Source organism: Colobus angolensis, unplaced genomic scaffold (genome assembly GCF_000951035.1).
Source record: "Colobus angolensis palliatus isolate OR3802 unplaced genomic scaffold, Cang.pa_1.0 Scaffold1, whole genome shotgun sequence".
Classification (NCBI taxonomy): domain Eukaryota; kingdom Metazoa; phylum Chordata; class Mammalia; order Primates; family Cercopithecidae; genus Colobus; species Colobus angolensis.
In genome coordinates, this window is record NW_012110918.1 from 1,018,920 (window position 1) to 1,045,848 (window position 26,929).

At 50.0% G+C, this 26,929-nt stretch overlaps 1 protein-coding gene across 1 annotated transcript in view; it reads right to left on the reverse strand.

Annotated features, from left to right (window-relative positions):
* Positions 1 to 1,373: 1,373 nt before the first annotated feature.
* AXIN2 (axin 2) overlaps positions 1,374 to 26,929 on the reverse strand; it is a 31,053-nt gene continuing 5,497 nt past the window's right edge. Inside the window, exons 3-11 of the mRNA XM_011946606.1 lie at positions 22,502 to 22,642; positions 14,439 to 14,541; positions 10,958 to 11,098; positions 10,155 to 10,666; positions 9,700 to 9,894; positions 9,148 to 9,381; positions 8,456 to 8,551; positions 6,734 to 6,901; positions 1,374 to 2,871 (exon numbers count right to left, since the gene is read on the reverse strand). Coding sequence (XP_011801996.1) covers positions 2,745 to 2,871; positions 6,734 to 6,901; positions 8,456 to 8,551; positions 9,148 to 9,381; positions 9,700 to 9,894; positions 10,155 to 10,666; positions 10,958 to 11,098; positions 14,439 to 14,541; positions 22,502 to 22,642 — 1,717 coding nt within the window. The 3' untranslated portion in view covers positions 1,374 to 2,744. The remainder of the gene's footprint in view (positions 2,872 to 6,733; positions 6,902 to 8,455; positions 8,552 to 9,147; positions 9,382 to 9,699; positions 9,895 to 10,154; positions 10,667 to 10,957; positions 11,099 to 14,438; positions 14,542 to 22,501; positions 22,643 to 26,929) is intronic.

The window sequence follows — 26,929 nt, forward strand, 5'->3', positions numbered from 1 at the left end:
CACCTTAGAAGTACCCAGGAACCCGCTCACGGCCCCCAGAGGGTGGTGGTGCTGGGCCTTCAGTCAGTCCAGTGTGTCTGAGGCCCAAGCCCCAACCTCATCATTCTCAATCAAGAGGCCTGAAGATAGAGATGAAAAGCCATCCACAAACCCCAATCCTCACCACACACAATAGGTTGCATCCCTTTACCCTTTTGTCTTGGAAAGAAGCTTATAATCCTGAAAGTGGGTGGACACCCTGGTGTGAGCCCCCATTCCAGCCACGAGGGGAGGACACAGCAGCCTTCATGGTTAGGGGCAAGTTCAAGGAATCAGAGAGCTCCTCCAGCCTCTCGCCAGATGCCTTCACACCCTCGCCTTCTCAGAGGGTAACTCAGGACTCTCCCAGCAGTCTTGACAACTCCTACTCCTGCCACCACGCCAAGGCTACTACTGGGTTCGAGTCCATCCCTACTCCGCATGGCCAGAACCCTGGCCTTTCTCTATGCTGCCGGCCTGACGCCAGTTGGCAGCAGCAGAACAAGCCAACCAAATCCACTGCAGACCACTGAGTTCGTTTCATGAAAACTCAGCACACAAGAAGTCCAACTGCAGTTACAGATCGTCTCTTTTCAAAAAGGGTTCTTCCTAGGACTCCACTAAAAAGACCTGCTTTCCCAGATCTGAAGAATGGCCTGGCATGCCAAGTGCTCAGGGTACGGGGGGGCATGTTTGCTGAGAGGGCAACTGCCTGCCGAGGTCCTCGGCCACATAAGCACACCTATCCACTGAGTGGTGCAGAAGCTGCTCGTGTCGCCTCCTCCTGCACCGCCTGCTTGCTATATTCCTGACACCTGACCAGCCCTGGGCCTGATGGCCCACGATAAAATAGTCAGATAGGATTAATAGCCAGCCTTGTTGATCAGCTCCCAGAATGGGGAGGGTGCCTGGCTAGCTTTGATCTCTAAGTCCACTGGCCCCACGTGGACGTTCCAGGTCTATGAAACCATCTGCTGAACGGCTTCCATGTCGGAGACACCTATTGAAATGCCAAGTACTCCTGGGAGGGCCTCCGCTCATCCCCTAGTCCCCTGCACCTACCTGGCTGGACTGGAGACAATCTGCCCAGGAGAGGCTGAATGGAGGTGTTAGAGGGAAGGGGAGTCCCAAAGGAGATGTCGTCTACAGCCTGCTCCAAGGCAGCAAAAGCCTCAGCCAGTAGCCAAGTGATTTGAAGAAATGGTTTTACAAAACCTCCAGGTGGGTCCAGATCAGGTCAGGGCTCGAGGTCAGAGACGGGCTTGGGTAAGGTGGGAAATCAAGCACAGATGTCTACCCGTGGAAGGGCCCCTTGGCCCTGTTCCCACCCTGGGCGTTCAAACACAAGGCCAATGTTTTGAAAAATATAAAATTTTAATAAAGGCTACATCTCTTAATTACAATAATTATTGTACCAAGTCGTTTTCCTTAAATGAACTCTTTATAATGCATAATTTACAGTATAAGTAGAACAAAATGGCATGACAAAAGTCATTGAGTACAAGACTTGTAATAAAAAGGCATAAAATATATTTATACATAAACCCCTTTCAAAAAACAAGGGAAAGCTTGAGCCCTCAATATAGGGCGACACACGGAGCGGGTGACCGTGCAGGTACAGGTACTGTACTGATTTAAAGTCAAGCACTAGAGATAGTGGATTAATACTCTTTTGCCGTACACTATATACAGATGTATAGTACAAGTAACAATGGCAAACAGAATGTACAGATTAACTTAACACAAAAACCCGAACATCAAAGTGAAGGTGTCTGGAGGAAAGGTGCTGCTGGGTCTCCCCACAACCTGTTCATTTTCTTTGCGGGGTACGGGGTAGTTCCTGAATGGCTGTGGTCCAATGACTAATGTAAAACAAAAACAGAAACAAAAAAAACAAGGAACTGTCGTTTCCACAAAGCACAGCGGCAGTGATTCTAGCAGGCCTCAGCCACGGGGCCCTGGGCCTGGGGAGGCTACATGAGGTGGAGCCGCAGTCACAGGATCAACCTGGGGCCCCAAGGAGCGGGGTTCCCTGCCTCTCCCTCTGCATCCCATCCAACACAACCCCCAAAATGCTGATGATGACGCAACATGGTCAACCCTCAAGACTTTTAAGACAAAACAGAGCAGCATAGGAAAAAAAAAAAAAATGCACCAATTTCTGCGTGTGTCAATGGTAGGGCACCATTTTAAAAAGTCTGGCTTCACTTGGAGGGGCGTAGTGCAAAGCACAGTTCCTCTATAAGTGAAGAAACCATGAACGCACTCCAAGCTCAACTCCTAAGTTTAGTCAGAACAATTAAAACTTCCTCTCTCCCCCTTCCAAGTTTAAAGCAGCATATCCATAAACTGGGGATGGGGGAAATCAACTGTTCTATAAATATCAGTAAGGATTCCCGTTCAGGTAAGCGATACAGTTTCTCTTAGTTTATGGATTTCAGATCCCTAGAAGTCATATATTATGTATGGCAGTCTCTCAAATACAGGCAGCATCTTCAATAGCCAAGAGTGGTCATGTTTTTAATAAATAGTTCAGGCTTTTCTCATCTCAGTCAGTACCCAGCTCATGAATCATGAAAATCAGCCTCCCCCACCCTCCCGAAGGCCCACTGTCTTCTTCATTGGTTTAATTTTCCTTCAGAATGTTTTGTCGCAGTTGCTCACGGCCAGGACAGTTCACAAGAGCTTCGGGCTCCAACAGTTCACCAAAGCCAGACGCCCAAGGCTCAATCGATCCGCTCCACTTTGCCCAGAATCCGGCCTTCATACATCGGGAGCACCGTCTCATCCTCCCAGATCTCCTCAAACACCGCTCCACAGGCAAACTCATCACTTGCCTTTTTGAAGTAATACCTTAAAAGGAAAACCAGAAAAGCTTCTTGGTAAACTGCATTTTCCACATTGTTGAAAAGAAAAGCACGCCAACATGGAGGCCTGAGGTATCCTAGGAATTTGCTATGGCAGGTGTGCATATACACTGTTGCCCGTATCTGCTTTAAGATGGCACCTGGGACTTGGTCACACCACAAGAAGCAGGTGGGCCGACATGACGAAGGCCGGGCACCCACTGAGCAGCAGCCTGGGCTGGACCTGCCACCTGCAATCTTCAGCCCAGCACCTCTGCTATCTCCTGACACACATACACTGAGAAAAACAGACCTGCTTTTCCCCCCCAACCTTTTTCAGCAGTGGGGTGGAGCAGGGAAGGGAAGGACAAATGCCTGCAGTTAATTTGCAGCAGCAGCAGCCAAGCAGGTCCTTCAAAGAGACTCCAGACTATCTCTAGGTTCAGCCACATCCTGAACCCACCAGCTGGAGAGCCAGGACCTGCCGAAGTCTGTGAACCTACCACCTGGAGAGGCGGAACCTGCCGAAGTCTGTGAAAAGCTGAATTCCAGATGCTTTAGCAGTCCGGAGGCCTCTCGGCCTTCCCATCCTCCAGGGCCCAAGTGCAGCACTCCTGGATGGCCCTGGCATAGCCACACAGGAGGCAAGCCACCCCAGCGCAGCTTCCCAGGGCCGAACAGACGGCACAGGCCCCATGATGCCCTCCCCTCTTGTCCCCATTTCCAGGCCTCTTCTCCCATCCCACCCCTCCAGGGTCAAACACCAAAGGCCCTTCTATTATGCCCGTTGATTAAAGGCTCCTTTTATCCCTCCCCAGCATTCTTTCTTCTGAGGCTGTTTAATTGTACAGATGCAAATGCCTGGCCTCTCTCAGGAGCGCCACATTCGGAAACCACTGCTGTCCGCTCGGGCCAGGCCCACCCCCCAAGCCCCTTCTGAGGAAATTAAGCGAGGGCCTCTTCCTTCCCTGTCCCCAGCCAAGGGAGACCCCTCAGAGGGATTAAACTTGCCCCTGCAAGCTGTCATTTCCAGCCCATAAAGGCCACTCACAGAGGGAAGGTCACAGTCCCCTGGGGGGCTGGGAGAACCTTTCAAACATTTAATCGTGTCTCAGGGTTACGGCTGGGCTTTGTTTTTGTCTTTTCCCTTTAAAAAAAAAAAAAATTAACTCCCCTTGCTTAGAGCTCCATTTTTTTCCTCTTTAATAAAGGCAAGCCAAATACTTTCGTAGGAGATAAGGCTAAACACAGTGAACAGCTGGGTTTAGTCAAGGTTCTTTGTTTTTAGCATTCCTGACCCAGCTAATGCACTGGGGTGAACAACGGCATGGCTCTGACTGGGCAGCACTGAAGACACTTCATGTCAAGGGGTCAAAATTCTCGGGGGAGCGTGAGAGGAGACAGTGAGAAAATGGGGAGGGGCTCTGTGCGCAGGAGACCTGGGACAGTGGGGGGAAAAGTCACTTTTCCACGTAAGAGGCTCAAACCTCAACGCCACCCTCCGTCAGACCCCTTTGGCCCCAGCTCCCCCAGCTCCGACCCCTCTGGGGTTTACCAAGTTGGGCTTTCACAGCATGTCTGAGCAAACACGCAGCGACCTTTTACATAATTGCAACCTCCTCCAGCGAGGAGAGAGGCCACATTCTCTCGGCCCCACCCCCAGGACTTCAAACACACTGCACTGCCCTCATTTTCTCCAAGAAACAGGCTTTTCCACTGCAACATGCTTTATGTGGCAAACTTTGCTTTCTTCTGACATCTGGCACCAATAGCGTCTGGCGCGTCTGAAGGGACTGTTTGCTTTTTGAACCCCTGCCATGTTGAGATTACTCAACGCATCCCAGGTCCCCCTACCTCCCACCCTTGCTCCACGGCCCCAACCTCACTGGGTCTTTTTTTATTTTTTTGAAAGGGGATGTATTTGTACAAATTGAGATGTTGGAGCACCAGCCCTGCTGGGAGGGTGAGGCATGACACCCTGTGTCCCCGTCCCGCCCCAGGAGGGCACTGCGTCCAGCTCAGGCCCTGCAGAGATAAGGCGCCTGGGAGGGCCTCCCACAGCCTGATGCACTCAGGAAAGAACTGGAGAGGATCGGAGGGTTGACCATTTGTGCAAGTCTTTGTGCATTAAAGGGGAGGCCAGAGCTTCAAAGCCAGGCTTATTAACTGTGCCTCAGGGAGAAAGAAAAAAAAAATCAGAGCCAGATGTGGCCAGAGCAGCTGAGGGAGGCACCTTCCCCGCAAGCTCATGCCAGCGCCACATGGCTCTTCTCCGAGGTCACCTACAGTTCCACTCAAGTCCAGCCGAGACAAAGCCAAGATCAAAATGAATCCCCAGAGGGGCACACTTGTGCCATTAGTTTCACCTTGTGTCTTTCCAAGATAAAAGCAGAAGCAGCAGCAGCCAGGCCTGTTCCCCCATCCCTTTGATACCTTTTCACAATTGTCTCCGCCCAGGTGTAAAAGGGAACATCCAGGCCCAGCAACACGCCCTGCTGGCCAGTCACCTCCAGGGGCTCAGTCCAACCTCCATCCCCTCCCCCACCTCCAAAGAGGGGCTCACCTTGAGCCCCCGCCCAAACTAACTCCCAGATGAAGGTGGCTGGTAAAACTACACAGGGCCTGCTCTAGAGGGGAGGGTGTCTCAGAGCCCTGCAGGTGGACTCATTCCCATCTAGGAGCCCATATGCCCGCCTGGCAGGTTACCAAGTGCTATTCAGAGTTTTCCACTCACACCCCTGGCCCTGGTGGCGGCAATGGGTTCACACCTGGGCATAGACTGTGGTCCTGTACAGGGTCCATGGCACACAGCTGAGGAGTTGCAACTCTCTCTTGGGTGTAGACCCCAGAGTGAGCACCTGCTTAAACCAGGGTGCCCCTATCTCACCCTTGTCCCAGCCTGGAGCCCTAAACCTGAGACAGAACTGGAGCAGAATCCACAGGTTCTCTTGGGCTGCAGGCCATGGAGAGGGGCAAAGGAGGACTCAGGATGAACTGAGGCAGTCATCACCTGCTGTTAGGAGGAAGTGGTCAAGAGAAGGAATGGCCTAGGGCTGGCCCTCATGCTCCTCAGCTCTTGTACCCTCTCAAGGGCCCTAAAAGGTCAGCATGGACCTTCTCAAGGGCACCTCCGTCCACTCTGCAGACAAGCTGAGGAGACCAGTAAGTTCCCTTCCTGAAGCCCCTGCAGGGGAGAAGGCAACGAGGCCCAGGCCCGGGCAGGAAGAGTGGACTGCCCTATTCACCCTGTGCCCACTCACAGGTCCAGCCCCTTCTTTGTTATGGACAAAGGCGCATCCCTGCTTCTAATGGCCCATAAAACCCAGGGAAGGTTCTTCAGGTGGAAAGGCAGACTGAGAAAAACATGGGGGACCTTTCCTAGGCATGGTTCCTCACAATTTGGAGCCTTCAATGTGAAGGTCTCTCCTAAACTCAAGCCAGGAGGGTGGCACTTCCAGACCCTCCCTCCTAATCAGCCTGCCTGTCCCTCTTTTCTCTCCCTGCTCCCCGCTCGCCCACAAGCCCTTCAATTGCAGGTAAAGCCTCTGCAGTGCGGCCTGAGCCCCACTCTCCTCCTGTCAGAGCAAGCGGCTGCTCCTTTTCTCCTCAGTCTGGTTCACCTGGTGGAAAGAGCCTGGCCGGGTCCCCCAGAGAACCCTCCATGCAGTGTCCCTCTTGTGGCTGCTGCTTCGTTGTTCTGCTAGTGGTGAGGGGAGAGAAGAAATGAGAAGGAACCTCCCCCAGCGCCTGCTGAGCCCCCTTCCACCCTGCCCTGCCCAGGTCTGCTCAGCCAGGGGAGCTGCTCCAGGCTCTGGCTCTTGGTTCTGAGCAAACAAACTGAAAGCAGAAAAAAGCCACAGGACTCTTACCTATAATTTCCCTTTTTGCTGAGCTGCTCTTTAAAGTGGCCCAGGGTCAAGCTCTGAGCCTTCAGCATCCTCCGGTATGGAATTTCTTCCCCACAGAAAAAGTAAGTGACAACCAACTCACTGGCCTGGAGCGCATGGACACCTGCCAATTTCTTTGGCTCTTTGTGACTGAAAATAAGATGGAATGGAACAAGTTCAGCATTTTAAAGCAGACACACATCTAAAGCAAACACACACTTGCGCACATGTGCGTAAGTGACAGGGTATCCAAACACTAGGGTTGCAGTTAAAAGTGGGGGCTGGGGCAGAGCCCCACATCCCAGAGGCAGGCAGCTCTGGGGGACACACAGTCCAAGCCCACATGCTCTGCACGGAGCATGCGGAAAAGGATGATTTCCTTTTGGTTGTACGAATTGGTATCGCTTTCCCCACTGCCACCAAATGAAGGTACACAGCTGCCTCTTTCAGGTTAGCATAAATAGGGTGCTTCCCCAAGAAGATGAGAGAAGAGAAAATTATCACAGAGATGCCGGGTCTCACCTGGATTGGAGAGTGCTAAAGAGACAAACCCAGAGCAGGACACCTTTGGGATGGCATAAACTCAGAACGCCTGAAGCCCACCCCTTATTCCAGCAGAATGAGAACAACTAATGGGGGGTAGCCCACAGTCATGTCCATGTCCCCATTTATTCTGAGATTTTGTAGAGTAGCCTGAAAAAAAAGCTGCTAGGCCGGGCGTGGTGGCTCACGCCTGTAATCCCAGCACTTTGGGAGGCTGAGGTGGGCAGGTCACTTGAGGCCAGGAGTTCAATACCAGCCTGGCCAACATGGTGAAACCCTGTCTCTACTAAAAATAAAAAAAAAAAAAAAAATGAGCTGGGCATGGTGGTGGGCGACTGCAATCCCAGCTACTCGGGACACTGAGGCAAGAGAATGGCATGAACTCGGGAGGTGGAGCTCGCACTGAGCCGAGATCGCACCACTGCACTCCAGCATGGGCGACAGAGTGAGACTGTCTCCAAAAAAAGAAAAAAAAAGAAAAAAAAGCGGCTGGCCCAGACCCGGACGGCTGGTACACTTAGGGGCAACCAACTGAAACAATGAAAGGATCCAGGGTAGTGACCCACTGAGGACTTCAAGCACTGCTCACTGCTCAGGACGAAGACACAGAAAGAAAACTTTCTACGGACCATTTCAGATCTCTCTAGCAGATTTCTTTTTAATTGCACCATCCAGTCACTAAACTGAGCAGCTTTCTCAATCTACTTTGAATGAGACTAAATTTACAGAAAGAATCACTGCCCAATTTGGGGGAAGATATTCTGTCTTCTCCATGCAAAAACACAAGGATGGTCCCCTCCATCTCTGCCACAGTGGAGAATGATCCTTCTGCTCAGGGGTGACAAATGTTTTCAGTACTACTAACTTGGAAGTTGAATGGGGGCAACTTTTCCAGCTGAATTTGAGGTCCCTTCTACCCTTTCTAATGGCTTCGTGTCCCAGCTTTTGATTTGTGTATGACCAAAAACACTTTCGCTCTGATGCATTTGCCAGTAGGACATGGATGGCCACATCTGTGTTTACTGTTCCTCATCCTAGGACTAAAATCAAGGTGATTTTAAACACCAAAAAAAGTTTCACGAAAATGAAACTCCAGATAGCGAATACTCTGAAACATAAACCACTCGGCAGATCTCAGTAATGCCAGGTAAAGACACTCACTCTTCTGGAGCCAGGCTTGGATTGGAGAAGGGCGTGGCTCCCGCCTGAACAGTGGCCAAGTGACTCCTGTCCCTCTGCTGACTGGCCACACAGCACCTGAGGACACAGCCAGGACGAGGGATTTAGAGGTGCACTGTTGTCCCCAGAGCAATTGAGGAGCAGACAGAAAATTACTCTTTGGCCTCCTGGAGAGACATGAACCCGACTTCCATCCCTATGGAAACCCAACCAAGACCCTGGGTTAACAGTGACTGAAGAGGCCGGGAAGACATCTTGCAACAGCCGTTCTAAGCCCCTCTGGGAGCCCAGGACGGGACACTCTTAGCCCCAGCAAAGGGCTGAGGACTCTCGTTCCTCCATCTCGTAGCTTCTTATACGCTCAACTAACCAGCCTTAAACAATCAAGACATTTGTAAGAAATGGCATTTGTAAGGAATTACTGAAATTCATTCTCCCAATTCTAGGCATGACTTGCCTCACAGATCCTGGCTTAACTCTGGTAGAATGAACATAACTGAAGGGAACAATTTCTAGAAGCTGGAAAGGAGAAGCTTACTCATCCATAAGCAATTCTTCCTCTTATGGGAGGGTTTGAGACCCAGGCAGAGAGAGGCCCTCCCCATTAGCCACAGACCAGGTCACCACCCAAACCTAATCCCTGCCCCAACCTAGGATCCCTCACTTTCACTCACCGCTGCTTTGGGGGCTTCGACACCTCAGCCAGCCTGCGACAGGCTTCCTCCAGCTGAGCCAGAGTGTTGGGTGGCGTCAGGGGAGGCATCGCAGGGTCCTGGGTGAACAGGTGGGCACGGGGGGTGGGGCGGGGGTGCGCGCTGTTGCCCCCCCACAGATGGTGCCGGCTGGCTCGTTCGCCTGGAGACGAGCGGGCAGACTCCAAGGGGTAGGCCTTTTTTGTGCTTTGGGCACTAAACAAGGAATGAGCAGAGAGAAAACAGAAGGAAAGAAACTGGGTTAGAAGAACTGGAAAATGTGACTTCAATAGAAACTTGTCTATTCTGCTCAGAGAGAGAGAGAAGAAAAAAATAACTACCATAACACGAACAGGGGTCAGTGCCAAAACATGACATTTTTGTGGTCTGCTCACTCCAACGTTTAATATTAAGATGGCAGGAGCAAACAGTCACATTTGTATTCGGCGGACTGCAAAAACAGCCATTCCCACAATACCTCCGTACTGAGTGCCCATGACCCTCGCGGCCGCGGCGGCGGCAAGCGGTGTTTACCTATGGGGCTTGGGCTTGCTCTGCCGCTCACTCTCCAGCATCCACTGCCAGACATCCTGCGACCTGTCTCCTTCCTCCCGGGGAAGTTGCATGGCCCCAGCTCCGCCGGGGGCCCCTCCTTCCCTGGCGGGCAGGGCCAGGCCCGGCTCCGTGCCTTTCCCATTGCGTTTGGGCAAGGTACTGCCTCTGCTGCCGCTGTGGGGAACCAAGAACCACACCCAACCCAGAGACCTGGTTAAATCTCCGGGACTCCTAGAATCAGATCAATTCAGCAAGTGGCAGGGTGGTGACACGAAAATCCCATGCACCTGCTCCCCACACCCTCACCCAGCCGTGCCCTCTGCCGCCCTCTTAGAAACTAAACACCTGTGATGCGGCTCCCACCTCACACCTGCCCATGGACCTGGCTGGGAGAGAAGCCCCACAAGGGACACTGTGGTCTGCCCGGCACTTACCCAAACTGCTCGCCGGGCATGGTTTCCAAGGCCTTGGGGTGGCTTTTGCATTTCGAGTAGCAGTAATACTCGGGGCCCCCAGGGCAGAAGCAGTGCACCCGCTGCGTGGCCTCCGCCTCGATCTCCTCCTTGGTCTTGGGGACGGCGTGGTGGTGGATGTAGTGGTGGTGGACATGCTTCGTCGTCTGCTTGGTCACAAAGCCCTTGCCCCCGGGGAGGGGACAAGCACCCGGCGAGGCGGCCGCAGGAGGCAGCTTGCCACCGGGCGGGAGCAGGGAGTGGTACTGCGAGTGGTGGTGGTGGTGGTGGTCCGGAGAGCGGGAGCGGGGGCTATAGCGGCCTACGCCCGGGGACTGGCAGCCAGGGGTCTTGAGGACCCTGGACAGGTGATCGTCCAGTATCGTCTGCGGGTCTTCCTCGTAGCTGCCGGAGGGCAGTAGGGAGAGGGGGTGCTGCGTGGGCGCCCCCTCCCGAGAACTGAGTGTGAGCTCGGAGCCCTCCTTCTCTTCATCCTGAAAAGGAAGACGTCAGAAGGGGAAGTGACCCAGGAAGCAGGAGGGCCCAAGCCCCCTTTGCAGGAGCACATACACCCATGTGCACGCCCACAGCCACGCCTACGCGCGCACACACACAGGCCCACCTATAAAAGCACATATCCACACGCATGCGCACACCCACAGGCAACACACGTACATGCGCACGCAGCCCACACCCACAAGCAGCCCACACGCATGCGCATACTCATACGTGCGCGTGCGCGCACGCCATGGACGGAAGCAGGGAGAGGGCCTAGGCCGCCTTACCTCTCGGATCTGCTGCAGGCGCTCCTCCAGGCTGTGGCGGCTCTCCAACTCCAGCTTCAGCTTCTCCAGCCTCGAGATCAGCTCAGCTGCAAAGGTGGCGGGTTCCACGGGGGTCATCTCCTTGGGCAGGCGGTGGGTTCTCTACAGGACGTGGAAAGAAAAGGGAGGAGGCACGTTCAGCAGGCCGGGCGGGCGGTGGCTTGGCCGGAGCTTCCCGCACCGGTCGCTGCATACCGCAAACCCATGTTCGGGTGGAGAGTGGATGGCAAGGCGGCCTGGGCTGCTCGGGACTTTTATGCGCTAACGCCATGGCCTCATGGAGAGCCATGGTCCCCACCAGCGTTTGCCTTGGGCAGGAGCAGTTGGTCGCACTCTGAGAGGCCCTGCTTGTTCTCTCTGTAGTACAACCAGCCCATCAGTAGCTACTCTGAAGTAGAAAATCTTCAAAGACTGTTGTCAAACATCAAAAAAAAAAAAAAAAAAAAAAGGCAGCCCTCTGAGGTAGGGAGGGGAGAGACCAACTCAAGGAATAAAAAGTAGAATCTAAACAGAAAGGGAGTTGAAAATTTAAAATAATAAGATTGGAAAGGAGGTGGGAGGGAGGAGGGGGGGGGAAAGGGAGTCAAACGGCCTGGATCAGAGAAGAAGTGGTAATTTATTTCCTGGCCGCACACTGCGCACCTTTGAGGTGGTGTTGTCTCAACACTGTCCTCGATCTCCCTCGTTTTTCTCCTTCCCTCCTCCCCCTCTCTTTGTACAGAAAATGAAGAAAGCTGCTGCAGGCTAGTAGCAGAACACTGCTGAGCTTGGCTGCCTGAAGCTGATCTATCAAGGGAAAAGGGAACATCTCCAAATCAAGTGCAGAATATAAAAAGGCACCGAGTACGCCTGCCAAAAGCAGCAAACAGAGAGAACCCCCGCTGCCCAGCTTTCTGTCCTTTTCCTGTCATCTCGCTCCCCCCACCCAACCCCCCACCTCTCCAGTTGTTCTACCTCCTTCTTCCTAATCTCCCTCTTCCTTGGCTCCTTTGGGGTGGGGTGGGGGCAGCAGAAAGCTAACTTGCAAAGGCTAGCATCTCCCCCAGCTGAAAAGATGGGCCTTGCCACGGCAACCACTTAGCTGCAGAAACTGAGAGGGGAGAGAAAGGCTCCTGTGTAGGTGGTCATTCTCACACAGGCTGGCTCCTTGCAGCCCCCGATCAAAGCGCTGCCTGATGGAGAAAGTCGATTTGCACACCCCAGGACAAAATCATCTAATTTACAAGCTTGGGCGATAGAACTTTTCTTTGTTAACACACATATCCCCCAGTCAAAAAAACAATAATAGTATGTCATCAATACTTACTATCTGTGGAGGAGGGAGAATGCTAGAGGTCCTCAGAAAAGCAATTTTAATATGCTAATTTTAAAACAAGGTAAGTGTGCCCTTGTCCGTGTGAGGGGCTTTCAGAGAAGAGCTACAGTTTGTGCACTAATGCAACATGGGTTTAGCAATTCAATGTGTTAATTTTTTAAACACAACATAACCAGACAGACCAATTGGATTCTCTGAAGCTGGCAGGAAGGATTCATAAACACCTGCTGTGAGCTGGGTGCTTTCTTCCCTTCCTTAAAGAAGAGTGTCACTGCAACCTGGATCTGAGGCTATGGTAAACAGCACAGCCCTAAAATGTGAATGTAGATGGGGAAGTTCTCTTGAGTACAGCCATGTGCTGGCTGCTTTAGCAGGCATGGAAATAAAAGGAGAGGTCCCAGAAAAGCCCTTCATCCACCATCTCAGTCACAGGAAGAAGCTGCTCAGGAGATCCTCACTTCTAAACACTTTGTTCATTCTGTATTTGATAGCCACAGACTCACCAGCAGGTACCAAGCCAAGTTCTGGAGTTGGAAAGGAACAGCTACCCTCCAGGGCTTTAGAAGCCAGGAGGAGAAATGGTCAATCAATACATAAATGACTGACTAAAATCACTGACTAAAATAACTTGGAGTCCTGTGGTTGACACAAGTAGAATGTCCCAGTGAGGAGGGCAGGAGAATGTCCCAAGGAGGCAGAGGTTCCTTATTCTCTCAAATGTTTACTAAGCGCCTATTATGTGTCTGTCCCAAGGGGGCAGAGGTTCCTTATTCATTCACTCAAATGTTTACTGAGCACTTGTTATGTGTCAGTTAGTGTTATAGTCTCTGTGCATACAGAGGTTAACAGAATAGATAAAACTCCTCCCCTCCCCCCAGAGGGCTTCCATTCTAGTGGAAATACAGTGAGGTCACCAAGCTGTAGTGAAGCATGGATCATCTAGCATTTCTTGGTTTCTGGGAAATAAGTGCTTCAGTTTCTTTCTCATACGGAATTTTTTTTTTCTTTAAATTCAGAAAATGCAAAGGTTCAAAAATAGGTCATCAAACCTCTGACATAGTTTGGATGTTTGTCCCCTCCAGATCTCATGTTGAAATATGATCCCCAATGGTGGAAGTGGGCCTAGTGGGAGGTGTCTGGGTGCTTGGTGCCCTCCCTGCAGCAATGAGCAAGTTTTCCCTGTTAGTTCATATGAGATCTGGTTGTTTGAAAGAACATGGCGCCGGGCGCGGTGGCTCACGCCTATAATCCCAGCTCTCAGGGAGGCAGAGGCGGGAGGATAGCTTAAGCCCAGGAGTTCGAGACCTGCCTGGGTAATACAGCGAGACCCCGTTCTCCACAAAAAGGAAAAAAAAAAAAAAAGACAAAAAAAGAAGGAACATGGCACTGCCCACACCCACCCCCAACCCCAGCTTGCTGCTTCTCTCCCTGTTACACAGTGGCTCCCCTTCCCCTTGCATTATGATTGAAAGCTCCTTGAAACCTTCACCAGAAGCAGATGTTGGCACCATGCTTCTTGTACAGCCTGCATATCTGTGAACCAAATAAGCCTTTTTTTTTTTTTTTTTTTTGAGACTGAGTCTCGCTCTGTCGCCCAGGCTGGAGTGCAGCGGCGTGATCTCAGCTCACAACCTCCACCTCCCAGGTTCAAGTGATTCCTCTGCCTTAGCCTCCCAAGTAGCTGGGACTACAGGCGCGTGTCACCACACCCAGCTAATTTTTGTATTTAGTGGAGGTGGGGTTTCACCATGTTGGCCAGGCTGGTCTCAAACTCCTGACCTAGGGTGATCTGCCCACCTCAGACTCCCAAAGTGCTGAGATTACAGGCATGAGCCACTGCACCCAGCCATAAACCTCTTTTCTTTATAAATTACTCAACCTCAGGTATTCCTTTATAGCAAAACTGATTGATAACCTCATAATCACATTACCGTGCTCACCATCACAACCCAGAAAACATGTAATGCCTATTGTCCAGTTCTTCTTTTCTCTCCCTTTGCCCTAGGGGACCTTAGGGACTGCTCTTTTCTACCGTCCCTATACCTCCCAACTTCCACCTCCCATTCCTTTTCTTTAGGATTCAACATGGCAGAAAACAGCTGTCTCCTCACTCCAGACTGTACTCACCGGGAAATGAGGTAGAGACACTTGACCATTGGCCTTCACACTGCGATGCATTTCTCTCTGGAGCTGTTTCTTACTTCCCACACGATAAGGAGGAATTCCATCTCTAAGGGAAAGAAAAAGACAGAATCCACAGGCTTACAAGGATGTTTTCAGCACATGGGCTACTCTCATATGCCATCTTGAGATCCCGCCGACAGGGTCACATGCTTCCATAGGAGTGTCACATGTCTCCAGATACCATCGGTGTTCCCACAGGGAAGGATCCACCCAAGATCAAATTTAAATCCTGCCCATCAATCATCTATGGAAACTTGGCTCCCTTGGATGCAGGAGCATCGACTTGGAAAGAGCCTGGAAAGTTCATCTCTTGGGCTGTTGTCTTAGAACTGGGTTACACTCCAGCCAGCCTAGGCAGAGCAAAGGCTCCCCTATTTTATAGGTGCCCCAAGTAGGAGATTCTCAGGCCCCATTGATCCTCCCACTTGTTCCCACTGCTTCAAACCAGGAACCAGTACCTCATGGAGAGGGCCAGGGCAGAAAGTTGTAGGGATAAGGACCAAACCTACAGAGGGCTAAATCAGGCATTAGTGAAGTATGCATAACTCTCCAAGTCAACTTCCCAGTCATTTCCAAATGTATTATTTTTATAAACCAGTACAGGGTGATTAATAAAAGAATACATAACATTTTGGCCCCTTCTCTCAGCTCCAAACCCTGCCACCCCCCAACCAACGAATTTTCAAAGATGTATGACCAATGTGGGCATGAAAAGAAAAGCCCCTACCATGTGGTGGTCTGTGCAATCCATTTAAAGATTAGCACCTATTATGTGCCAGATCTTCTCCTAGGCACTAGGCAAGAGAGCAGTAGACAAAGTGGATACATAATTCAAACAACTGCTCTCTTGAAGTCTATATTCTAATGGGGAGGCACAGGCAATGAACAAAATAAAAAATAGTATGTTAGTGATATGTACTATGAATAAATACACAGCAGGAAAAGGAGAATCACTGGCGGGTGGGTAAGCTGCAAATTTAAATTGGATGTGGGTGTCAATGAAGTCCTCATTGAGAAAGGGACCTTTGGGCAAAGACCTGTAGAAGTATGGGCCCCTATCCATTATATTTTTAAAAACAATAACAAGTAGAAGGATTTTTTAAAAGCGTCCACTCCAGCTACTGTTCACTACAACCATGACCTGGAGTTGCCATGATTTTTTTCCAGAAAGAATTTCCTTCTTAAAAGCAGAATGGTCAAGGTGTGACTATTTTCCCATTGATGTCCCTTCAGGAGGCCACTTATTTACAAAAGCCTCAGGGTGCAAACATTTTCATAATGAATCATACTTGGAGGCTGTAAATATTGAAACTGGGTGTTTGGCTACTTCCCTTTCCCCAATGTTTGGTTCATCAAAGAGTGGAAGAAAAATACTTTAGGATAATTAGCAATGTCTAAAAATACCCAGGAGGCAGCCAGGAGTAACTGGTCAACCTCTAGCTCCTTATCTCAAATGCCCTAGAATTCTAAGCAGCTGCATTTTCAGGAAGTCTGCTGACCTAGGTCAGAAAATGGGGCCACACAAGGGACAATGAAGATTCCAATAGATCAACAAACCAATGTGTGTTAACCAAAGCCTGGCTAAGGAGTGCATAAAGGATAATTGCACTGAGGGGAGTAGGGAAGGGAAAGAGAGATCAGTAGGCACAGCAACAGCTTACCCAAAAATATGAGTACTGCCCCAAAGAAAGGTGAGTATGGAGCAGAGACAGAGCACTGTGGGAAAGATTAGCAGCAGCTGGTTGACCAGTGCTGGAGAAACACATCTCCCAGTCAGCCTCCTACTCATGAGGCTCAGCACTTGACCAAGCCCACCTAAAGATTATTTATCAAAACTCTTGTTTCTTCACCTTGGGTAGTTTAGCAGGCACAGTTGAAAATGGGACTTCAAGCATGCCTGGCTTGACCAGAAACCAAATCGCACCCAAGACAACTGATCCCAACCTGAGAATGCCAGCTCCTACATACTGAGTCCCTACTGTAGGTCAGACATCGGACTTATAATCAGAATTCATTCTCATAAGAACCTTAATGAGCCACATTTTACAGATGACCAGAAATGCTCAATAGCTCACCTAGCGTTACAGTCAGTAGCAGATTGAGAACTCATACCCAAGCCACTGCTGGACTCCAGAACAAGCATCTGTTAACAACCTACACTTGGTCCTCATTTCAATAAGATGCCCTTCCCAGCCCCAAACAGCAGTCAAGCTTCCTGATGGTCTGAATGTGGAGGTGCCATTTCCTAAGCCCCATGCAGTCACCTTTCAGAAGGGATGAGGAGGAAATTTGTGGAATGTTCTGGAAAGTCCTCCCCAACCCCATAGTACTCACTAGCCATGGGGCTTGCCAGGTGGTTCCCAAGCCATGCTGAATATCCCCATCTCTCACCTAAAACACCTTGTATGGTGGGGGTGCGGTATCCCACAGATTGGGCTCATGCTGGTCTAACCAAATTCTGCTGCCCTAGAGCGGTAAGACAGTCTACCCTCTCTCTTCCGGGGACTTAAGACAGTGGATGACTCTGCTCCAGGCCTCTTCCTGACAGTCTTGGGGGCAGAAGTCAAGCACTCCATGGACCCTACCATGACAAGTGACATAAGGCTTCAGGAGTCCTAGAAGAGTCCCCCATTCACCCCCTCCAAGACTCTGACGTTTCCACTGGTAGCTTTCACTCTTCTCCTTTTCCTTCTCCCAGATGAAAGTCAATGGTAGAGCTTTTATGCCTCTTTTTCTTCTTCCATATAATAAGGTTAAAAAAAAAAAAAAAAGCCAGGATGGGGGTAGGGATGGGGAGGGGAGTAGATAACTGCAATATTGCAGGCAAAAGGAACAAATTATTTCACAAGCACCTCATACTGCCCCCATCACCACCACCACACACACTCCATTACCCAGGGCAGGTGAAGGACTAAACTGCTGGAAAGGCAACTTGTAACCAGAGCAGAAAAGGAAGATGTCAGCCCATAGAGGCTCAGAAATGCTAACAGGCGCCTTCAAGGAAATGTGGCTTTAATTCCCTTCAGCCAAGAATCTTCTTCCAAAACAGCCCCTCATTCCAAAAGGGGGCCTCTCTTCTTTTATTCAAGCTCTAAAAGTCTATGATCAGTTTCCTGGCTGCTCAAGCCTGTGGGCTGGAGAGCACCAGAGTTTCGGTCTCTATACGGTCTCCTTTAATTATAAACATTTTAGTTAACAAGCCTGCTGCTAGGCCCAGCTGTTTCTGGGGAGCACGGTTTTGAAGTGTGGACTCCACTTAGCTGCCATTTGAGTCGAGCCAATTAGCTTAGCCTTTTGACTTCACCATGCCCGACCTACCCTGAATGTCATTTTCTGGCGACTTTGAAATAGCAGACTCATGAACACATGCGTCCACTCGCATCTTCATTTGGCAACCACTCTGAAGGCAGCCTCTGATCACAGCCAACATCAAAAGCCTGGTTTGTAGGAAAAGGTTAATATTTGAAGTTCACTCAGATGCATTTCCTGGTGTCCAAAGTAAACCCCCATAAATAAGATATAAAGAAATACAAATAAATAACTCGCGACATTCCCTGTGTGGAACACCAAAAAATCATCTTGTGCTGATTTGGGGACACTCAGAGCTAAAGCAACATACAAACGTAGCTGATCCTGATTATAAAAGCAGCTCCTAGCAGAAAGGGACAAAGGCCTCCACGCCACTGACTTAGCTTTCATGCTTCCTGGCAACCTCTAACCATGGCTACACTTGGGCGGCAAAGAGTCTGCTGCTTCTGATGTTTTCTGCCCCTTCACTCCATCTTTCTAAGCCTGATGCCCTGGAATGGCCCCACAAGCCTTCTGCCTCCAGTGCTGCAAGAATTTTGGTGGGAGTCTGGCAGTTATAACTTTTTGACAGGTCGTGGTGGCTCATGCCTGTGATCCCACCACTTTGGGAGGCTGAGGTGGGCAGATCAGGAGGTCAAGAGATGGAGACCATCCTGGCCAACATGGTGAAGCCCCGTCTCTACTAAAAATAGAAAAATTAGCTGGGCGTGGTGGCGCACGCCTGTAGTCCCAGCTACTCGGGAGGCTGAGGCAGGAGAATCGCTTGAACCCAGGAGGCAGAGATTCCAGTGAGCCAACATTGTGCCACTGCACTCCAGTCTGGCGACAGAGCGAGACTCCGTCTTGAAAAAAAAATTAAGCCATTTCTTCCGAGAATGCAGGTTTCAGAGTAACAGGCTCATAAAACAGCCTTCTCAGAGGCCCAAATCCCCAGCCATCTTTAACAGGGCTTTTTACTTAGCAGGAAAACAGAAGTCAGCAGTAGGCTTTGGAAGAAGGCAATGATTTCTTTAAAGCCCCTGCCTGCTCTGCACACTCAGGCCCCGGCGTGTGGCTCCCTGGAATAACCAAGTGCAGGCCAGCACTGCCCCAACTTCTACGCAGGCCTCTTGCAAAGGCCCCCGGGACTTAATTGGTTCTGTCGCAAATGAGACGATTGCTTTCCTGGGCTTGTGTCTAATGAACTCCAACCTTCTGGAGTCTATTGAAGGCTGCCTGTGACCCCCTCTCTCCCCCTCCCCCCTCCCCAGCCCTGTTCCCTCCCCAGCTCCCAGCAGGGCAGCCAGCCCCCCTCCCCAGCCCCTCACAGCCCGCACTGGCCATTGTGACGGGGAGAAACAGCCAGGGCTCTTTTCATGCTTTATGGGGCGCTCCTATTCACTTGTTCAAGGAAATTTCAAAGGGGCCTGCTACCCTCTTATCCCCTCTAAGCTTCCCGGGATGAACAATGGGCTGAAAGCGATTCAGTTCAGCTTTTCATCCCCCACACACTTTATTTCTCGCCCGGCGCTCTCATCTGCACGAGGCCCACAATTGGCAGAGCTCTGAAGAGGGGGTCTGATCCCAGCCCTGGGAATCCCGGGTGACCGCCCAGCACTGGGCAGGATCACACACACCCAGGGCCAGTCGGCCAGAGAACACGTTGCATCGCCAAGTCTGCTTGCAGCAGAGTGGGGAGGGCCCCAGAGACCCCCATGCCTGGCACCCAATGGCAGCTTGAGTCAGTGCCAACAAGTCTGGAGACCCTTCTGATGTTTTCTAGTGAGCCCCACTAGAGGTAGCGTGAGACAATGCCCAAGAGACAGTGATCCCACATGGATGCCAAATGCACTCCCAATTAGTATAAATGCCCAGGTGGGCACAACTGTGACAGTTAATCAGATAACCTGCGCACTTGGTTGGCAGAGAGCACAGAGTCACGCAACACCACTAGGACGAACAGAGCCAACACCATGAGCCCATGGGTCTCCAGGCCTTGCAGGCACTTCCTCCTGGCTTACTGGTTTACTCATTATCCATCCAAGGCAGCTTTGCCACAGGATAGGCTTATTAACACTAACAGATTCTGCCACCAGGGACCTAAAGGTATCTACTATGCCCCCAAAGAGAAAGTTGCTATGTGAGGGACTTGCCCTCTTCTGTCTCTGTATCAAAGTGGACCTCACTGACCTACACACTAACCCTTGCCACCTAGAATAAGGACTGGCAAAGGTAACCTTTCTGATCCCTGAAAAGTGGCTCCCCCACGCTTGGAATCCAAAGTGCTTCAGCTCAAGGGAGAAGGGTGAGAGCTGTAAAGTCACCTCTAAATAAAAGCAAGTTTTTCTTCTGGGAAGAGGATAAAAGAAGAGGAAGTAAATGGGGAGGCTGCAGGGAAGAACTTAGAACCTGCTCCCTTCTACCCCTCCCTGAACCAGTCTTCCTAAAAAGCAGTCTTGATTACTAAGAAATATAAATAAAAGAAACCCAAAGTGGCTCAAAGGTCTCATGACCAACTGGTCCTATTCACAGATCTCATGTTGAGAATGCTCATGCCTGGGGGAAGGGCAGAGCGGGCAAAGTGCAGGGCCTGTGTGTGGCCTGGACCTGAGGTCTGTCTCAGAGGTGCATGGCTGTGGAAGCACCAGACCTTATTTCCTCATCTGTAAAATCCCAAGTAACTGCCTGCCTACCTTTCTGATTGGGTCTTGCTAGGATCAAACAGAAATAAGTATGGGACTACACCCAAATTATCTCATCATGAACCCAGAATAACACCTCAATGATGGGGACTGACATGCAGCCAAGGACCAGGAAGCAAGCCAAAAATAGTCTCTAAGAAAACTAAACAGAAGTCTTATCATCTTACGTAAACTGCATATGACTTAGGAGATTCACTCAATGCCTTCAATCAATTTCAACTTACTCTTATTTTACACATAATGCTAAGATTCCCACACAACGCACAAATTAATATATGCTACAGGAGGAATGCTTGCTAGAAGAAAGCACACAGACAGCAAAACACCACAGCAGGGAGAATGAAAAGAGAAAAGAGAGAAACTTTTCAAAGGGGAAAGGGTCAGATAACCCTACGCACCCTCATTGACTATGAGAGAACCACTGCAACCAAGTACACAAACAGATCTTGATATTATTTGGATAACTGAGATAAATTATGCCCTGTCTAATACTATTCAATAATGACAGAGCAAATGTATTCTAAGAAATATGTCCACCAAAAAATTATCAAAGCATAATTTTTTCAAGTATGGATACTGAAAGTTCGGTCAATATGGAAAACTGACTTCTGTGAAACTTCTCCTATCTCCATACTGGATGAAAGGTGTGTACTTTCCTGCTTCCATATTGGATGGAAGATGTGTATTAATGCCAAAATGCTATTTTTATTAAAATTGAACCTTGCACCTTAAAGATCTCTCTCCCTTTACTAACAAGGGAATTTGAGGTAACACAATAAAGGCCACTAGCAAAATAAATAGTAGGTTCCCAAACTCACCTCATCAACTTTCCCTCCAATTGGTCCCATGCCACCCACAGGCCAGGCAACAGGACATTGGCCAATGAAAACCAGATAGTTTCAAACAAACTGGAAGAATAGATGGTCTAGTTTTAGGAAGCTAAAAGGAACAAACTCTAAATAAGTGTGCCAGAACTTACACGGTTCAATGGGTTTGCCTTTCAAAACTGTTCCCTTAGCAGGCGAATTTCTGACTCCAAAATATTGAAAAGCTTTCAAAGACCATTTCTGGAACAATGAATCTCAACCGGGTGTTGGGTGTGAAACCTTTGGGGAATTTCAGCCATCATCCCATCCCCAGGCTCCACTCTGGGTCTCCTGAATCAAAACCTCAAAGGATGGCAGGAGACAGGGATACCCAGGCCACAGCTACACATCCCTCCTCATGAGACTCACTGAGGATCACTGCTGTCCATCCACAGAGATTGCCATGACTTGACTTCAGATGACCTAAAATTCAAAATGTTACCTTGACTAAGGGCCTTCTGACCTCATCAGACCATGCCAATATCTTGGGTTACTTTAAAAAATCAAAGGCTGTCTGCCAAAGATCCAAGATCAGACACGACTTTGGAGACAGCCCCTACTTAGGGTCCTCAGTATCTAACACTCCACACACACTTACTGAATAAATGATGTCCATTTAAAAACATAACAGTGCGGAACGTTACACACTGTGGCTCTTTAGAGATTTCTGGCTTTCTCGCCCCCACTTGCAATGCCTTTTCCTCCAAAAACAATGAATACCTAAACACAGACCCTTCTAATGCCACCTTGTCTCTCAGCTGTTGGTTCTGCAGAAAGGATACCTGGGTTTCTGGACCACCCAAGCAACTGTTCCTACAGGGACAACCAGATGACAACCAGAAGAAGGTTTTTTAAACTCAAGGAATCTATAAATATTCATTCATCCTAATCTTCTACTGTCCTTTAGTTTTCTTCTGTTACAATATCCTCCCAACTTTCAAAGCTCTAAGCTTTACCCTACCCAGATGACCATGTCATCCTCCTTAACCAGCACCATACCCTTGTCATACTCCCCTCCCACCAAACCGATGTCCATACACGCACAGCTGGGGTCTGCAAAGCCAGGTGAGGATGACAGATGATTCTGGCTAAGTGCCCAGGTGGTTTCCACTCCCAAGCAAGCCCACAGAAGGGCGGCCACGATACTCACACACTGCTGTCCGTCATGGACATGGAATCATCCGTCAGCGCATCGCTGGATATCTCACTGTCGTTGGCGCTGGTGGCTGGCGCAAAGACATAGCCGGAACCTACGTGATAAGGATTAACAGGATCGCTCCTCTTGAAGGACCTATGGGCAAAGTACAACAGTGGTTCAGTCACTGACCCTCACCAGAAACCCAGGTAATCAAGTGACCCCAGGACAATCCAGCACACCATCCCACAATCTGCTCAACGCCAACCTGCTGCCCGGGTCCAGCTGCTCACCTGGGCAGAAAGCAGAGGCCACAAAAGGGAGGCCTCCTGAGCCACCAGCTCATCACCCTGGGGAGAAAGCAAGCTGGTTCCGCTGCCCCCAGTGGCGGGTCTGCCAGGGCAGAGGGTATTCCAGAGGCAGCCCAGGGGATCCTGTGAAGTTCTAAATGCACTTAGAGAGAGGATGGAACTGGACTCTGCTTTAGGAGAGGGGGCCATGGAATGGAACAGGGGAACAAGTCAGTGGAGATGGAATATCTTTCTCCGCTCCACCTCCCTATCCAATCCTGCACCAAAGAATACAATTTCAGGGCCCCAAGACATATTAAGTATCCAAACTCCTTGTCTGGGGTCTGTTAGCCCAGTCCAGAGATGCAAACAGCTAGAGGCCAGTGTGGTCTTCTCACTTCGACCCTGGGCCCACGGTGAGCTGGACAGATGGGACAGCAAAGTTCAAGACAACGTCCAGGACTCCAATCCCACCTGCGAGCTCTGCCATGAGCTGCTGCCATGCCCCTTCCCCCATCCCCGGCTTCCGCTCCCCAGGGCTGGCTAGTGCAGCAGGATTGAAATGAGCAACACAGCTGTTTCAAAGGAAGGCCCAGGCCCCTCCTCCGGTGTCTCCAGCCCTTTTGTTTCAATGGCCTCTGGCTCCTCATTTCACCCTCTTGATCTCCTTCCAGAACAACCAGTGTGCACGTCTCCTGCTGGGCTGCATTCCTCTTGTGTCACCAGTGAGGGGCTTAAGTAGGGGGGAGGGGCAGATAGGTCGGCAGGCTGCAGTAAGGGACCATGTTAAGGCCTGAAGTCGCAGGAGGCCTGTTTACAAAGACCCTGGCATCCTCCACTGGTCCCACCAAGTCTATGACAGCAACAAAGAAATCAAGTGAGGGAGAAAAGAAAGGCTCAGAAAAGAGAAAATATTCTATTAGTCCACAGCAGCTGGTCTGTAAAGATGGCCATGGGGTTGGCAAATGAAAAGGACCCAGAAAGGTGACAGTCAGCTGTCTGCACATGTTCACCAAGCACCTACTCACTTGCTACGTGCTGAACTCTGGTCTCCTGGCACTCAGGGCCTGGTGGGGGCATGTTAGCATACTGTGGGGGTGTCACGAGGGAGGTACGCTCAGTGTTATTACAGGCCCATGAGGAGGGGAGAAGGAGCACTGGACTGTGCCCATTCTACAGATGAGGCCCTTGGAATCGAGAATTCCAGCAGCCTGCCCAGATCACACAGCTGGAAACAGTGGGCATGGATTGAGTCACCTGGCTTTCCATCAGACTGCCTCCCAATACAAAGACTAGACTCAACATGTTTCCAGATTCTCATAGAATAAAAAGCAGGAAAGAAGTGGCTTAGTATAGGTAACCCAGATGATGGATAGAACGTTTCTAGGAGGGACGGCTGGGGACGGCTCCCTGGGATAGATGGGACTAATGGGACTCCCTGGGATAGATGGGACTCATGGATGAGCAGGAATTTCAGGAGATGACACCCAGGACTAGGGAAAGGGAAAGGCAGTGAAAAGCTCTCCCTAGACTAGGGAGAGAGAGGGGTCTAATTAGCCAGGCTAAGAAGACCTGGCAAAGACATGGAAGTAGGTCTTCAGTGCAAGGTGAATCCTGTCTTAACTGGATGGGGAGGGGCCAGGGGACAGCAGGGGTGCCAGGGGACTGGCAGGGAGAAAGCACATAGCATTTAAGGTCTTTTACCAGGCTGGACTGAAAGGAGGGGTGGGTGCAGGCAGGGAGCCCTGGGGGAAGCCACCGCCACAATTTGGTGTGAGGGTCTGTCTCAGCAGGGGATGGTGGGATGGAAAAGAAGGTGGGAGAGGCAGTCCCTGCCTTTAAGAAGTTTGCACTAGGTGGAGTCACCAAACAAACACAAAAAGTTACAGGGCCATAAACTTTTCAAGCCAGAAGGGACCCCTGTAATCATCACAACCACCCAAGGAGGTAACTGAGCACCACGTGGACCAAAGGCCTTGTCAGATTTGGCCAGAGGAGCTGGACCACAGCTGTGCCCTTGATCCTGTCCAACTGCATCAAGTCAGATCTTAGAAATATGCTGTAGGCAAAGAACTGACCAGAAGGTGCAGACCAGCAGCGCTGCACATGAACCCCTCAACACTTTTGACCAAGTGACTTGTGACTGTCACGTGGACACTCTGACCCTGTTCTCATATCTGTAGAGGGCAGGAAGCCTCACGACATCCTAGGACTTTTTGGTGAAGATTAAATGAGAATGGTAAGATCTTCCAGGCCTTCCTCCAGGTCCATGCGTCCTCAATCCGGAATTCCCCAACACCAAGGGCAGAGAGGAGTGGTGAGGGCGAAAAGAACAGTTCATTCTTCTGGAGAAGAGAAGGTTGATTCAGTGAAAAAGGCCTCACAGTTGAGAAGGAGGGCTCTCTGTTCAGCATCCCCACTAAAGGAAGAACAAGGGGAAATGGGCTTCAAAAGTTAGAAAGAAAAAAATACTTCTAAATGGTCAGAGGAAATCCATAAAGTAGGTAGGGACAGGCTGTGAAATCACCCAAGTCTTTAAAACAGGCCAAAGTGCCCGGCCATCTGGGTGTGTAAGTGAGGCCTCAAAGCAGGATGCACAAGATGACTTCCTTGGGGCTTTTTCCTCTGGTTAGGAATCCAGTGATGAGTCCATGCTGTAAACTCTCAGTAGGGACCAGAAGTCAGAGGCTGGGCACTGCTGCCTACTTGGCTGCAGTGCTCACTGCTGGGCTGAGTCACAACCTCTCCAGACGTGGGCACCCACCTGAAGAGCAGGCAGTTGGATCTTGGCCCTCTGCACCAAGTTCTTAGGTCTCCAAATGAACCAACAAAGGCACATTAATTTGGGGAAAATCACAGGAAAATTCCAAAAAAAAACCAAGCGCCAACAAAAACAGAGAGCTCCAGCCGGGCGTGGTGGCCTATGCCTGTAATGCCAGCACTTTGGGAGGCCAAGATGGGTGGATCACCTGAGGTCAGGAGTTCGAGACCAGCCTGACCAACATGGAGAAACCCATCTCTACTAAAAATACAAAATTAGCCGGGTGTGGTGGCACACGCCTGTAATCCCAGCTACTCGAGAGACTGAGGCAGGAGAATTGCTTGAACCTGGGAGGCGGAGGTTGTGGTGAGCAGAGATCACCCCATTGCACTCCAGCCTAGGCAACAAGAGTGAAACTCCATCTCAAAAAAAAACAAAACAAAAACAAAAAACACACACAAAAAACCAGAGAGCTCCTATTTTCTCAAATACCCTAATTTCGTTCATCATCTTTATCATGATTTATAATGATTGGACACTGGTGCTTCCATGTTGAACACCTGTCCTGTGAAACCAGACTGTAAGCTCCATGAGGGACAGCCCCGTCCTCACACGGATCTCCGATGCTGAAAGTAGCGAATGGCACATGGCAGGGACTCAAAACCTTGTTGACTCTCCTTCAAGGACCTACGACCATCAGATGGGTCGCTGGAAAAGTTTTTTAGTTTAACAGGCATGGTATGGTGCAGCACCAAAAAAGCCAAAACAGCCTTAAATAGCATTCAAACACTCTTTCTTCCATGCCTTCAGTCCTGCTATCTTGGTGGTATTAACACATCAACCATGTCTCCAGTGTAAGAGCTATACTTCAGCCTCTGTGGGGAGAAAATGACTCAATAGAAAATTCCTTCCTCCCAGCAAAAAAGACACCTAACTCAAACCCTATGTGTGCTCACACAGCTTTGCACTCGTTTAACACATGGATCCCAAAATAAACTTGTCTCCCTTCACTTCCAAAATAGAGGACTACTGTGTGACCAGTAATTAAAAATGGAATATACTGCTCTTAACTCAGTTGACTGCAATAAAGTACTTGGATTTTCCTACAATCATAACAAGACGGGGCAGAGAAAGGAGGCAGGGTTGTGGGGAGAGACAGAGACTCAGTTTTTCAGAACTCAGACCTTTGTCAAAAGTGCCACATAATTTTAAGAAAACGGAGTGGGGCTGTTTTCTTGTGATTACTTTAAAAAAAAAAGGTGGGGGAAGAAACTTAACCACGCTACGGTAATTGTACCCAGATGCTTTATTTCTTCAAGACTGTTGTGCTTCCAGTTGCTGCGAGGATTTTAAATTCCTACGCAGAGTAGAGGCCTATGGTGCAGATTTTGC